Raw genomic sequence first — 16,272 nt, 5'->3', positions numbered from 1 at the left:
TCTTCCCTCAAACACTTCTATCCTTCTGTTTGACCCACTTGATGAGTATAGATTTCACTTTGCCCCCCCTTTCAGCGCTCAAACTATAAGAGGTTCAAAACGATACCAGCCCTTATAGACAAAGGATAACCTTGCTCTTTCAATGTATTGATTCTTTATTAACTAGGTGGCTTAATGCAATGAAATGAGGGATTTGAATGAGCCCCATTTGGGGTGCTTTGAATAAAAAGCTTGCACTGTTTATGAATGACTACAATGAACCTTTGAAGCACCACAGATGCAGGAAATGCTGATACAGAGACCAGGAGGAATATGTCACAATGTCAGAGTGCTTTGCGGAAAAAATGTGAGTAAAGAGCAGATTTCATCTTTTATGGATGTTACACTTTTCCACAGGTTACAGTTATCTCTATGGCAAAGTCTAAACACTACAACTTACAGACGAATCACAGGCTTGTCTTCAGAAGTTTCTACTGTCTTTTTTTCTTTGTTCTGATTGTCAGTTTGTCTGCCAGCCAAACTGTACTTTAAACTGAAGAAGTCCACAGTTGAGGAGCTATTGTGTTTTTACTGAAAATTTTAATAAAACATCACTTATTCATTTCTGTTTCCATTCCAAATGTTGACATTTTTTTATTTTCTTCCCTGTAAACACATGTAAGCTATGTGGCAGAGTCATAAGTGGTGAGTAAAAATGACTTCTATACATTCTACAAAACAGAAAAAAATACAACCACAAATGGAGTGTTTTTTTTATCTCCAAGGTTGCCCCTCATGCACATTAGTCTCTATTGGATCTTAACAACTATCATATGGGTCACAAACAATTTATTTGACAATACAACCAACAAAGTTTTCTCCAAAATGGTCTGTATAGATAATTTAAAATCAATATAAAAATAAACGATGAAGTTTGACTTCCCCTTTAAAAAAAATGGACAGAGAGTCTTGACGGAGTAACACAAATGTTTTGAGGATACACGTGAAATATATGCACATTGCATTTCATCAAATACAAAAAGAAAACAAATGAAGGCAACAGTTCTTGGCTGAATTATCTGTGCTGCATCACTATATTAAGGGCATGACGATTAATACATACATAATGAAAAGCAATATACAAAATTTCAGAGATAAATACATTATTTATAGTTGATATGTTACAAAATTCCCTCAGTGAGCGCAAGTGTGTGTTGGAACAGAAATATGACGATGAACTACTATACTCCTACATTCTCAATGGATTTTTTGTTTTTTTAAATGTTTTTTTGTTGATCTAAAAGAACATGAAAAAGACAGATGTATAAATATTTAGCACAAGTTTGGCAATATCACAATAGTCTACAATTGTTAACCACATATAAAACACATAAGGGAATTGGAGCTAGAAGGGGGAGACTGCTCCTCATCAACAAGAAACAGACTTCACAGTAGCCTAGGAATGCATTAATATACAGTGCTAGCAAAAAAGTTGAAAAACATGGCAAAACACACTTGCTTAAAAGGAAGCTCTAGACATGGAAGTACATCATATTCATCAACAGAGCAGTGTTTTGTACACGTCAGTGTGCTTCTTGAATCAAAGAGGATTTTTTTTTTTTACTTTTGAGGGTGATTTCTAGCTACAATAAATTACAAAATTTAAGTTAAAATGCAGGAATGACACGTGATAGAACCTTACCCACCCAGCCCCTCCCCGGTTACTCGTTGTACTTTTATGATCAATTTTTCTACATTATATATCTCATATATTTTCCAGTTGAAATTCAAACTGACTTGGCCCCTGTGTATTTTTCTCACACATAAAAATACAAAAAGTCACATTATAAAGACACACAACTGTTGTGAATCTATTAAAAGAGAGTTGAAACAGAAAAGCAATGTCTTGAAGTTCATTGGCAAATGTACTGTACATCAGTGTTTTTACTTTACAACCAGATGGTGAGTCCACAGAGTCCCTTCCAGTATTGAATGTGTGGTTGATTTGACATGTCCATGGCCGAAGCACAACCCGACAGGTATACAAAATAAACCCTTCGTCATCCCGCGTCCTCTTCAAGGGTGATACAATTGGGGGAAGGATATACACAAAAAAGAGTCCCACAGAAAAAAAAAAAAGTGTTCCTCTTGAAATCCTTTTTTTTCTGCAGATTGCGAAAGTCATTTAAAAGAAAAGAAAATCGTTTTCTTTCTTTTAATTTGTTTCCCTTCATCTTTAAAAACAAAAACAAGCGTTTGACTATACATTACACCAGCGATTATGCTGTGTGCTCCTGTGAAGTGGTAATGTGTAGACTGGTGCTTGAGATGATGAAAGTGCATTTACATTGGAGGGACAACCAGTCCGGACATGGCTGGAAAAAGAGAAGAAGAAAAAAGGTTAGTTGATTTGCCTTAAAAACAGTTATGGCTAAAAAAAATATTTTTGAACAATTTGTAATTCTGTGTATGTATCAATGTGTGTGCGTGTGTGTATGCATGAGCCATCTGACTGCATAAGTGTGTGAATGTATGCCTAAATGTGCCTGTTTGCGTATGTGCCTGTGAGTGTTTGCCGTGTCCGCCAGCCTGCTGCTGCACGTCCTCCTAACGCGGAGACTTTGAAAAGCTCCCTCCTGCTCTGACATTTCAGCCCCCAGCATGCCAGTCCTGCTATGTGTGATATTTCTCCTGGCGTTGGGGTAATGGCAAACAGTGGCCCAGACTCCCAGGAGACGCGGCCGTGGTGACGGCAGAGCAACAACACGGTCACTTCCCACAATGCCACAGCGCTACAGTACTAGACACTCCTCAGACTCCCCTCAGATTGCTTCTATCGCTTCCTATCCTCCCCTCCTCTCTTTATCCTTCACTCCTCGGCACTGAACAGCACATTAGTCCTACATTTCCACATTCCCCGAGTCGTGCCTCCGCGTCATTATCTAAGAGAGATTACGCTAGATCAAAGGTAGCTTCCGTTATTCTACCAAGACCATCTGCTTAGGATATCATTAGCAACTGTACCTCACCCGGAGAGTTTATATATTCAGTACTTTCACCCGTTTTAACAATTAGGCGACTAGTGAAGTGCTGGGATGATGTATTATTATATTGCTCTGAGTATATTTGTAGAGTCATGGTTGAAATGCTTTTAAGTTTGCCAGCGCAGATGATGGCAAGGCATTGCTCATTAATTTCTGCACAACATGTATTAATAAGTATGAACGTGTAGCAAGATGAACTTTAATTTCCCACTTCATTAAGCCCAATGTTATTAATCTTGGGGCACACACTACGGCTAAGCTTGTTTTCAAAGTAATCATGTTGGTCATGACACATGCACAAAACCTAATAAACATAATTACTAAAACAATTCGGGGAAGGTCTTTTCCTGCGACATCGGAGGGGATCATTTGTAAGAAGGGGCAACAAGGAGGTTTGTTTGCGTTGCACAGACGGCGGCTTCCAGTCGTGTGTGTGTGTGTGTGTCTGTGTGTGTGTATAGGCATGTGTGTGAGTGTGAACTGAAAGGTGTAAATTGGCCTGTCAAAATGCATATATTTGTAATGATTAATCCCTCACCGAACCGGACAGAGGCCTGAGCAGCGGTATCTGACCAGTAGTCCGTAGGGAAGGGATGAGGGGGTGAGGGGGGCTCACCTTGCAGTCCGTTGCCGTTGGCGCTGGTGCAGGAGGGGGGTGGGGAGGCCTGGGGTCGGACCACAGGGGCGAAGGCGCTCTTTTGTTTAACTGCAGAGACGATAGGGAGGGAAAAGGAAGGAAGGAAGGAGGGGTGAGAACGTGCTGTGAGTAGTGCCGAGGAGGGAGAGGGCAGTTAAGGTAAGGCTAGGATAGTATTACTGCCGGGGGGATACACGATCAGTACTCACAGACCCCTACCATCAACATCTCGTCCGGTTGAACAAATACAGGTGGCACACGGAGAAATGAAAAGGGGAATAGTCCTGCTACCCTCGGCTACATGTGTGTTCTGCGAAGTACTAAAACTAAACAAGCCCCCGTGAATGAACAGTAATATATTATCACCATCAATAATGTTATAACCCTGTCACGAGTGATTCATCGAAGTGAAAACGAATGTGGGAGCTGGAATTAAATCAGCAGCAGCTTAGTGCTACTACAGCGTGCGATAGTGGCAAGCTACTCACTTCCATATGGGGAGTTGGCAGAGGATCCGTTGAGGAACCCGGGGGAGCTTGGCACTCCCAGGTTCATACCGGCATTGCCGTAGCCATTCATGCTGTTGCTGACGGAGTTGTAGCCCGACTGCTGGGGGGTGCTGCTGGAGATGTAGCCCCGGGGAGACACGCTGCTGGTGTTCCTGCTGTAGCCCACTGCAGAAGCATGGGTGGGAGATAGAAAAGAAAAATTCATTCATTCCATTCCTACAATGCAGCAGAGAAAAGTTCACTTATTACGGTAAATGATCATGGGAATTGACTGCTGCAATCAAGCGTTTTTATATCGGCACATGCTGCAGATGCCAGTTTAATAAGAAATGTGGCACTTAATTGGACCCTTTAACTGCCTATATTAAGGTGAGTGAACCCAGTGTTTTAAAACATAATTTCCATCAATTCTTCTCATTTAAACGAGTGAAAAAAAAAATGTTAATTTTCTAATTTCGCAGCAAAACCCCTGTAATCCCCCTAAGGACCCCACTTTTGAAAACCTCAGATTTGTGATGCCACATCCGTAATACCTTGGTCGTTTCCTTGTGACTCAGACACATTGACTGCTAGCTGGCTGCTGAAGGAGTTGACTCCCATCATGCCGTGGGAGGCTGTGTTAGCGAGAGAGGGGATCTGGTTGTGGTTGCGGGGAACGCTGTACAGGGCCTCGGCGATGTCAGCTGCCCTCTTCAGAATGATCTCCTGGAAAGCGTAGAGAAAGCAGCGGTTTCGTTATTTATGTTGTTTTTATAGCTTTGATGCAAGGTTCATCGCTATATGGTTAACACACAACGCATGTAGCCTACAACGTTCCAGATATAGTGATGAGAATACCCTTTGGATATACTATCAGTACATTTTCAATGGTTCCTTATATAGCAGAGGTGTAAGCGGTGTGTGGATACTGACCTGATTGTTATGGGGCATTCCATACAGAGCCTCCACGAGATCAGCCGCCCTCTTCAGCAGCACCTCCTGATGAGCAAAACAAGAAGCGTAAATGTTAAGACCCAAATTGATTATGTTAAAAACCTCCTGTGGTCCGCACGCTAACAAACAATATCAAAAAACAACATTACACAGCTGGGTCGTGGAGAGCTTTAAACATTTTTACATATTCAAGCGGCTAAATAAAAGCCACCCTGATTTAACAGGCACCGGTTCGGTTTTTACACAGCGCTACCACTTTGCTCCTTCCATCCATGCAGAGCAGTGAATAATGTTCCCTATCTTAATTAAACTGGCATGGTCCTTTAAAAACAACACCTCACCCCTGATTCTGGGCCTCGCGTTTGCTCTGGAGTTCAGCGCCGAGTCCCCTCTCTTCAGAACAATAAAGTGAATTAGCTCTGGGTTAATCTAGTTCTGTTGTAATGACATTAAGGAATTTTTCAATTAACCTCTTTGACTGGCTGTTGCAAAGGACTTCACAAATGACTTCCCATCCAGCAAGAGCTGGGTGCTTGTGCCTTGGGGACACGGATGCTCAGGATGTGGTCTTATCCATGTCTGCATGCTTGCCCCCGCTTGACAATGCGGATTAGCTGTGTTGCTTTGGCTCTTAACACTGAAAATGAGTTGGCCCCGGATCCGTTCCCCCCACTCTGTTTGGGGCTTCCAGCTAGGTGGGGTTTGGCCCGTTTGTGTGTCTTTATCTGCTCTTTGAATTCACCACTTACAATTAAATCCCTCTCAAGCAACCAGGCTGCTCTCTTTGTTTTCTATAATACAGAAGGCAATATGCTCTATGAAAACGCTCATCTCCTTTTAGAGTGCATCTAATCTGACAAAGGCAAATTGCAGACATGACTGTTGCGTGTGTTTTTAAAATGCTTGCTTGTTGTCACCTGCTGTAGAGCAGACATTTGTAGACTGTGCTGTTAGAACTCTGGTTAAAAGCAATGCAAATCTGTCACCAGAAACATCTCAGATGGCGCTTGTTTTCTTCCCACATTCGCTGTGTTTTCTTTTGCGGGCCTCGGTAATTTGTCTGAAGTGTTCCATCACTTGGCAATAGCAGTGTGGGATTAAGACGGCAGCTGCCGTAAATGAATGTAAACACAGCCTTCGCGCCTTCAAACAGCGGCCTCCAAGACTTGGCCTGCATTTCCAAGGCACAGCGTATGTAGTGTTTACGGAGTGTGTGTATGGGCCCTTTCATCCTGAGGAGCATATCTACCACAGCCCTTGATTTATCAAGATGAATCACTGTAGAAGCCACTTCCAGCGTATGCCATGCTCTCTTATAGAAACATATCGCTTAATCCACCCCAAGTTACCGGATGGGTGGCTCTTAGAATGGGCATTTACCTCTGAAATTGGTGTGTATGCTCAACGTTGCATGCATCTAGTTTGCATACAAATAAAGAATTATGGTTGTCGTGAGGCAGGTAGACTAAATGAGAGGACCAGCTGTCTTGATGTGTTCTCATCAGGCAGAACAGATTTCTCTCTCTCTTGCTGAGTAAGATAAAGTGGTTTTCTTTCTTTTTGTCTGCAGTTAATAATTACCAATAATCTATTCTATCATATTTCAAGATCTCCTACATGGCTCTCAATTTTAAACAACAATTAAAGCAATTAAGACTGTCGCGTTCGCAAGCCATGTTTCATTCTCTGTAAAACGTCCTCTCCCTCCTTGTCCATATGGTACTTTGCAGCAGTGACATAAGGACAGCTTGGAAAAAGGAGGAGAGAAAAGGATATTGCCTCTCATCCTTAATCTGTCGTTTACCGCGTGGTGTCTTAACTAACCAAGCTGACTCGCAAGGCTATGCTTAAGTGCAACCTAGTCATATCCGAGGATGATGAGAAGTGCTGCACCCAATCAAGGAAGAAGTTTGTTTTCTTCTGACGAGACGCTTTCATGCATATCAGCTCACGCTGTGAATACGATTAACACGGAATAGTGTTCTGAGGGCATTTCCATGTAAATCTCAATACTACTCCAGCATAAGTGTAATTGGCTTTCTTGTCATGGAGACATATCAGAACACGCCATGTTAAATTGAAACAATTAAAGGCCGCAAATGATTTCTGTTGTTCTGTGACAAATGCGTGACAGATTTCTGCTATTGTTTGCCTTGCTTAGCATAAAGGTCCCGTGTTCAACAACTGTTTAAATGGAGCTGCTCAGATGACAGATCACCTCAGATTTAAAGGCTGCTTTTTTTTTTTGTATTGCCAAGAAAAAAATGAGAGGAAGCCATAACAAATGATGTGTTATAAAGAATATCTAACAACGAGGAGAAGGGGTCTAAAAGGACTCGTTTGTGATTCTTCAAGCACTAGATTAACATGGATGTTGTATTTATATTATCACAGTTAATAAAAGAGGGCCTAGGTTATGTAGCTTGGAGTGCTAATGCCATTATAAAACTGTAAGGCAATTACTCTGTTAGCTCTAGCCTGAGGTAATGAATGCATTTAGAAGCATAGGGCCATTAGATGAAGGTACTTCAAAGAGCACAGGAAGAGAGATTCATTTAAATACATGGGTAATTGCTTGACATGAACACATTTGTAATATTTTCTCCTTGTGGATTACACAAAGAATTGGAAAAGAATGGGCTTATGCTCATTTTGGGAGGAAAGAAAGGAATCCAAAGCAATCAGCTTAATAATAAAACAATATTGAGTTTCCACTTTTAATTTCATAATGAATCTAATTTGTTACAGAAGAGAGAAATTGAGTGTGATATAATGTGATATCCAGTCTATTTGTCCATTACTGCCAGAGGGCACAAAATGGTATTATAAATTGTCTTTTTTATATTATGAATAGAAAATTGTTTTATAACAAGATCTTAAAAAGGAGGGTGAATTCCAAAGTCTCTGTTCACTTAACGCGATGCCCGCAAACCAATCTCCTTTCTCATCACTTGACTGCTCACACTTATTACTTTCATATTCACTCTGGACTTTGCATTGAATTTTTATATCTCCACTCCTCCCACAGGGTCAGACTGTCATCTACGATGTTGTCTTAGAATTACGAGGTAAACTTCAATCAGAGGCAGCTTCCCCCCTTTTTCTCTGTGTAGCAACAATATTAGCGTGCATCCCTTGCTATCCATGAGCACTCCCATATTGGCTTTCTGTCTCCTTACAATTACCACGTGTCTTACTGGTCCCAGGGAGAAGGCTGGTGGAAATCAATATAGCGCAGTAATATTATCAACTGGAGGGTGAAGTCATGGGAGGGGGGGTGGAGGCGGTGAGTGGACTTGGTGTCGATTTGCCTTTCTGCTAATGCACACCGCGCGTCCTCCAGCTTTATCTTCTTTTTATAGAGTCTCCCTACCTCACCTGCACCCTGTAATGGCTGTTTCTATATGCCGTTTCTGTTCTCATTCCAAATGTACATGCCCGCGTCAGCCCGCTTTTATTGGGAATGTGCTTTTGACCCCGTGAGCTGACCCTCAGATGGCAAGCTTAACAATGACGAATCACTTGGTGGGATCATTTACATGCCCCCTGAACCCCATATTTGGGTCCATTAGAGAGCAAATCAAATATTTATGTTGTTTATTGGAAGTGCAGGGTTTCATCTCACTCTGTGATTGTTTCATGCAAAGGCTGGGAGAGCGTGCTATATTAAGTGTATGCACGCCCAGGAAACTAATCTTGGGTTCAGTGTCAAAATCTGTCTCACTACCAACAGCGCTTTGTATTCAGGGCAAGACGTAAGGTTTCTCCGTAATAAAGCTGTGTTTAACATCGGTGCTCTCTTTGTTCTGGAGATTGCACAAAGACTTTATAAAATTGTGTAGACCAGCGATGCCTGCGGAGATAGAGAAAGCCATGTGGATATTAAAGGTAAGTGTACTTTACCTTTTGGTCTACGTTTACAGTTGAAATTAGAGTAACATTTCATGTCTAGGTGTTGTTTCCTGTCTCCACAGGGACTGAGTCTAATTGAAACACTTCATATACTGAAGCAGGAACTAGCTGTGATGTTCCATTTCTCCACATTGCCTTGGTCAAACGTCTATAGCTACCACACAGTCTGTTCTTTATTAAATTGTCCGTTGGACGTTAATGATATTGCTGTGTTGCATGCTGGGATTTAATAGATAAGGTCTTTAAAGGTTTAACAGTATTATTAAAACTCTGAGGTGGCCCCCACTTCACCACATGCCAAGGGGTTTTGAACGTAGTAATCAGTTATATTATTACACTTGACACATCTGGAACGTCAGTCACAGAAATGATTACTGGCAGGGTGGCAATTAGTGAAAACACACAGAGAGATTTTATCAATAGGAAATGGAGAGAGTAAAAGAATCCAAGGGAATGAAAAGAATCAAAGAGTTTCTGAAGGGGAGGGTAATCACAACACAAATAAAACGTGCACCTTCGTGTTCATGCTCAGGTCTTTCAACATGGCAGCCTATTTGTGTGCCACGCCGGTGCGTCTAAAACTGATGTGGCTTTCAACTCCATCACCCAGGTTCAAAAGAAAACAATAAGAAAGCCAAAGCATAATAACATGCAGTCTTTGTCTATTAGCTGCAGTAAGACGAGGGGGTTTACGGCACAGGGTTCTGTAAACAAAAGATTAAACCAAATCGAGCTGCAGAAAATGAAAGGAAAACATGAGTGGGGTAATGAGGGTGCAGACGTCGTTTCTGACCAGATTACCATCTCCACAGACTACTGGAGAGGAAAACGCCTGATTGAGCTACTTTGCCACACAGAGAGTTTACGCCTCTCTCCACACACAAAACCAATACCATTACCATGCTGGTTAGTGGGTAAGCCACATATTTGGAGCAAAGCTGCTACGGTTTTGGGGTCACAGTGCTTTGGCTTGATGGTAATGATGTTTTGTTTATTTTCAGAATGTTAAGGCGTTTATAACTAAGCTCTGTTTCTGTCTGCTTGCTGTTCTGTGTTTCTCTGCTGCAGGGACACTGGACTCACCTTTGGTAACCTCTCAGGATCGCCGGGGTGTCTGGGAATAACCTTCTGCAGCCTCTGGAACCCATAGTCGATGGTTGGCTCATTCAGGGCTGAAAGTAAAAAAAATAAAAAAAAGGGAGATGAACAATTAGAACCATTTCAGATTCAATTTTGACCCAGGAAGAAACTAATTGAGAATCCGTTAGAGTTTACAGAGCAAAAGTCATTTCAGAATGCCTAATTTCAAAGAGACCTCAGGGGTGAGGAGATGTTTTATGAAACATCAGGGGGGCAAGTGATGGAAACTGACACTCATGTCACTGAGTGTTATTCCATTAACAGCAGTGATGACCTACATCAGTCTGAGAATCCTTCAGAGGGACCCTCCCATCTTTTTTATCTGCTTGAGAATATTGACTACAGCAAACTACATAGCGGGGGTCTTTTAATCTAACCGAGCTTTAATAATCTGTGAAAGGCTGTCCACACATTGATCTAGTGTAAGTTGCTGTCATTTCACCCTTCTGCACCAACTGTACTGCAACACTGGGCCCGTGAAATACGGCGGGAGATCCCATGGAGCCATTAATCTCTCCCACCCCTCAAATAGTAATCTGGGGCATGAGGCATATTAGGCGATGAATCAGAGGCACAAAGTAAATGAATCATAACCCAGACTTTGGTGAGAGCAGGGCGTTTTATGTCTGACAGTCCTAATGGGTAATTGAAGGCTTCCTTACAGCTCCGCCTGATTCTAAACAATCATGTGCACACTCATAGGAGGACCTGGGAGGGAGGGCAGAGGAGAGAAGGAGGGGAGGAAAGGAGGAGAGCAGTGTACAAGGGGGAAGGAACGACTTAATAGAGAACATCAGTTCTCAATGTAGATATCATTTTCAGGAGAGTAACTCCGCCAAGCAAGGCGCTTCATAAATCAATGGCTTTCTATGGAGACTAATAAGAGCTGCCTGCCTCTATTCATTGTTCAGCCTGTAATTTGGCCCATCACTCATTACTCAGCATGTAATTTCAGCATTAACACCGCACAGCTCGCTGAACCTGCTGAACACCAGAGAATGTGAAAGCAAACGAACGCCCCCACGCACACACACACACACACACACACACACACACACACACACACACACACACACACACACACACACACACACACACACACACACACACACACACACACACACACACAGGCAGGGCCACTGAAGCACGAGCCGGGGAGTCATGGCTGGAAAATGAACATTCATGTGTCTCACTTTTTCTTTTGTTCCCTCTCATCTAAATACACATGCAAGCATGCTCACACACACACTGCACCCACTCACGCATACATACAGTCATGTACAAACACATGCACCACTTCTGCCAAAACCTGAATACAGTAATTGCCAGCTCGACCGTGATCAAATGGAGCAATTATGTGTTCAAGCATGGACAATGTGAGGTGCTAATCGATAGAAAGGATCTCGCTTGCAGATACAGTGGTGCACGGCCCTATTTGACGTGCACACCTGAATAAACCCCACGCCGCCACAACATACACTGCTGGAAATCTGATTTGACATGTCATCATCATGTGTCCCGGAACGACAAAGGTCCGCTTCGCAATGTGGGGGGACCGCCATCTTCTCCTTAATAAAGGATTGATCTGCCTTATTGATCGTACATGACAAGGCTGTAGCAAGGAATTTGCCCCTTTCTTTTGTTATTTCCACCCCCTTTCTTATCTATGCACTCCGGCAGACCCATACATGTGTACACACACCGGAGCATGCATAGTGTGTGTGTGTGTGTGTGTGTGTGTGTGTGTGTGTGTGTGTGTGTGTGTGTGTGTGTGTGTGTGTGTGTGTGTGTGTGTGTGTGTGTGTGTGTGTGTGTGTGTGTGTGTGTGTGTGTGTGTGTGTGTGTGTGTGTGTGTGTGTGTGTGTGTGTGTGTGTGTGTGTGTGTGTGTGTGTGTGTGTGAGAGAATGCACATGCCCGGCTGAGAGTGAATGTGCACGGCAGCCCTGCCAGACCCCGCTGCTCAGTGTGATGTAAATTGTGTATGTGTAAAAAGCACTCCATAATCAGGCCATCCATCATCAGAGGCTGTCAGTGGGCTCTCTCAGGGTGATACATCACGCTCTCCTGTCCTCTGCCTCAGCTGGGGCCTACACAACCCGCCAGGCATGCTGGGAACACAGCCGGAGAGACGTACAGTACAGGACGAGCCCTAGGTTAGGAGAGGTGTTCTGTTTGATGTGCCTTTCCAATGATAATGATGCCCCCACTGTACAAGCGGACCTGAGAATGATGATGTGTGGAGGGTATAGTATCCTTTCCTATCCTGTAGTTTAGACTGAATCCGAGTTTGTTACGGTTTATACACAGTACTACATGCCTACATATGGAGGAATGTACATCCACATTTACATTTAAAACATGGCTCGATGTTCTGCAGTCGCAGTCCGAACGTCAGGCATGATCTCCACATGTCGACATGTCGCCATCTCATCTATCATGGAGATGATCTTTGTAACAACCCCGGCGTAATGAAATTGGTGACACAGACCGCCATCTGCTATTGATTTCATGCAAATGCTTTTGACAGCTGATGGAGACTTGCATTAGCGCTAAACGGTGCTGTCAGTTGATGAGTTGACAGTTCTGTAGTCATACCATGTACACTGGTGCAGACAGACACAGACAATGTCAATAATCCTGTAAGAGCTGCTGATGATATATACTGAGCACTTATATTCAATCTGGACAATAAATGTGTTATGTGTGTATTCATCGCATCGCTCCGCACATTTTTTCTTCCAGGCAAAGATTTTCTTTCATCTGCTGAGCTTTCACAAGAGTCATTGGGGCTGCTCTTCCTACTTTTTCTTACACCACACACATTGACAGTAGCCACCCCCCCTTCCCCCCCACGCTTTAGCTGTCCCCTCTTCACCCTATGTATTTTTTTTTTAATCCTTGGCACATCATTATGTTCCGGCTTCACACTCTGTCGTAAACTTTACTCTCTTCTAAAGATATAAGCGGCAAATCTAGCTGCTCCGAGATGCCCTTGCATGCCGGAATTAGTTTGGCCCTCGCTGTCCTTCCAGCACAATATGGTGAACGAAGGGTGGGGTGTGTGTGTGTGTGTGTGTGTGTGTGTGTGTGTGTGTGTGTGTGTGTGTGTGTGTGTGTGTGTGTGTGTGTGTGTGTGTGTGTGTGTGTGTGTGTGTGTGTGTGTGTGTGTGTGTGTGTGTGTGTGTGTGTGTGTGTGTGTGTGTGTGTGTGTGTGTGTGTGTGTGTGTGTGTGTGTGTGTGTGTGTGTGTGTCCCTCTTACCCCTTCTGCTAGGGGTCTCAGTCGCTGCAAGGAAACATGAAACCCTCCACACACATCCCATAAATCCTGCCCTGGGTGGGGAGTCTAGCCGAAGGGGAGGAGGGACCGATGAAGGTGGGGGGGAGCTAAGGCGGGGTATGATAAGGGTTGGTGTAGAGGGGGGGTCGCCGGCACGTTCCAGTCACGCCCGCTTCCCGGCTCGCGGCCAATCAATACCACTTTCCTGTTTTAGAGGCGGGTAATTATGAGGTGGAGAGATTGTGTGAACTCTCACCCCTGCTGCATTACTCGCCTGATATTAAGATAAATTGCCTGATTTTGGGTAAACATATGCTGCAATTCAAACTGTCAGCACTGGTTTGCTCAGGGATAATTTGTATTGATCTCCTGGCTTCTTCCCCATTTTGCTTACTGACCTCATGGATAATTAGAGAAAAAGAGACACGGGGAGCTAAGGCAGGGCTTGCATTTGAATACTTTGCAGGAGAGATGAAGAGCACATGGGAAGGGGGGCCGAGGGAACATTATAGACTAATAGAATTTTCATTTTCTCTCATTTTCTTTGCAGATTTAGACAGGTTGCATGCTTTGTTCAATTACAACGCGTATATCTTGTTCCCTGCCTGCGCTGCTTATGCAGACCTATATTTGTTCATAGATCTGTTTCCATGGTTTTAGTTCAGAAATGATTACAATTTAACAAAAGCAATAAGACAGCAAATACGTTTTAAATTGAACGACTGGTAACTAAAAGAGATATTGTAAAGGAATATGGCAACTCATTTCCATAAAAAAAAGGAAACTTGCTCCTTCCTCACGCAGGTTTAGAATATGTTTGTATGAATATTTCAGTAAATGTCTCACTCTAGAGAGTAAATGATCATGTTTCAGAATATGAAGAAAAGGAATGCATGACTCGGTGTGCAGCTGTGACCATATCCATTCCAATTTTCAATATCACGCATGCGTACGCGGGTTCATGGCAGGGTTTCAGTGAAATTCTTCCGCCTGGAATGTGCACTTCCCAATCTTATTTTGATCTGACGCTTTAGTCTTTCCGTTCCATCATGCTACTAAAACACATTTTCCCTGAGAGCTCCTTAGCTGCCCCTGCTAGCCACTTCACTTAAAATGTAGAGTGGCTGGCGTGTACATGGCGGCATCAGAGTGTGGTCTGCTGCTCCTTCTCCATGTTCTCTAGAAATAGGACATGAGTAACCGCTCCACAGGAACAGTGTAACATGGCCGACGTTGGCAGCCAGAAGTGCTTACATGGCAATACTACTGTGTGCCCTGGGTCTATATGGAAGTGGATTGAACACATGTATTGACTTACAGTATCGGGGTATAAACATGGGGAAATGTTTGAGCAAAGCAGTAAATTTAAGGGAAATTGTTCCTTGTTAAGTCTATGAGGCTGAATGGAAGCTTGCACAGAGTACTAGCATTCCTGCCAGCCATTACAGCTTATTACGATAACTCTATCTTTCCAGGAGATAAAAACCTAGCCTTGTTGCCATTTGCCAGCTATTACTTTCGCTAATTATACTTAACTGCTTCGAGCTTATCTCCACTCCTCCTACACCATTGAGCAGTTATTTTTTTCTTTCCCCTTAACACAAATTAGAGGTGGAGTGGGAGTTGGAAAGGGGGAGACAGATAAACAGCGCAGGCAGAAGTTCATTCAAGTGTTATTGCATTTGTGACTTGTCAAACTGAAGCCTGCTAGGCACCTGCGGTCTGTTCGATGGATGCAGATCAGAACGGCCTCAACACACATAATGACCTTGTTTCGCTTCTAGTCTTCTGGAGATATTTAGAGAGTGAAAACTCTTCTCGTTGATACTGGCAGGAGTTCAATTTGAATAGTGTGCACACAAAGAAGGCAGAAGTCATGCTGCTGCTTCACAGTAGATATGTTCCAGTGTTGAGAAAATAGAAGACATGCATGCAGATGTAGAGTCCATCTTTAAAAGTGAAAAAACAAACCACGCCAAATTGGAATTTCCACAGCAAACCCACGCAAAGCAAACCTCATCTGCTTTACCACTGACCATATCATCTCCATCCACTGCAGCCTGTTACCACTGAGTGATTCCATCTCCAGCAGTCTCAAGATGAACAGGAAATTAAAATTTCAAAGATCTGCAGTTAGGATAAATCAATGGAGACAGATCAATGTTCATTGAAATTTCATGAACTTTGAGCCAATACAGATGAAAAAAATCTAGACAGGTACAGTCTCCAGCAGATATTGCTCCTGCAACAGATAAAATGTAATTAACACGGTTAAAAGGGAGCAATGTTACAGATTGCACATCCATAATTTCAGACTCCCTTCATATCGGCTGTATTATTAGAAAGGGCCAAAGACACCTGTTCAATCCTCTTAGATGACATCTAAAGTATGTGTGCCACTTCTCTAAGGACGCCGGCGGACTTTCACACATTACCGGCCAACAGAAATCAAATGGGTTCCCTTCACAGCTGATTGCAAGCGCAAATTAATATTGTAAAATGAAGATCAATACATGGACGGGGCACAGATCGATGACGGCTAAATTACGGCCGCGTTTTCCCCCTCATTCAAGATGAGTTGTGTTTTCCTCTCAAAGTCAATACCGTGCTGCCTCCCTCATTCATTTCTCAATAAACTTGCCGATGAATTTCAATCAAAATGCGGCAGAGGAGGAGGGGGTGTGTGGAGTTCTTTTAAAGCCCGTTGGGTGTGGATCATACTGAAAATGGGGCCAGAAGAGGGGGTGGAGGAAGGAGGAGGGGAGAGATCCTCGTCTATCAAGAACCCTCCCTCCCTGTTTCCTCTGTCTATCTTTCCTATGGCAGAGGACTGATGCTG

At 43.2% G+C, this 16,272-nt stretch overlaps 1 protein-coding gene across 5 annotated transcripts in view; it reads right to left on the bottom strand.

Moving 5' to 3' along the window:
- Nucleotides 1–359: 359 nt before the first annotated feature.
- LOC117460144 (transcription factor COE3) overlaps nt 360–16,272 on the bottom strand; it is a 67,101-nt gene continuing 51,188 nt past the window's right edge. For 2 of the 5 annotated variants that reach the window (XM_034101397.2, XM_034101396.2), the window contains exons 11-16: nt 10,098–10,186; nt 5,082–5,147; nt 4,703–4,874; nt 4,149–4,334; nt 3,562–3,729; nt 360–2,354 (exon numbers count right to left, since the gene is read on the bottom strand). In XM_034101397.2, coding sequence (XP_033957288.1) covers nt 2,323–2,354; nt 3,562–3,729; nt 4,149–4,334; nt 4,703–4,874; nt 5,082–5,147; nt 10,098–10,186 — 713 coding nt within the window. In that variant the 3' untranslated portion in view covers nt 360–2,322. The remainder of the gene's footprint in view (nt 2,355–3,561; nt 3,730–4,148; nt 4,335–4,702; nt 4,875–5,081; nt 5,148–10,097; nt 10,187–16,272) is intronic. The other 3 variants (XM_034101398.2, XM_034101399.2, XM_034101400.2) reach the window with 2 other exon arrangements.

The sequence above is a fragment of the Pseudochaenichthys georgianus genome, chromosome 15 (assembly GCF_902827115.2).
Source record: "Pseudochaenichthys georgianus chromosome 15, fPseGeo1.2, whole genome shotgun sequence".
Taxonomy (NCBI): Eukaryota; Metazoa; Chordata; class Actinopteri; order Perciformes; family Channichthyidae; genus Pseudochaenichthys; species Pseudochaenichthys georgianus.
The sequence above is the reverse complement of the archived record's forward strand: the minus strand, read 5'-3'. Positions and strand labels throughout refer to the sequence as shown.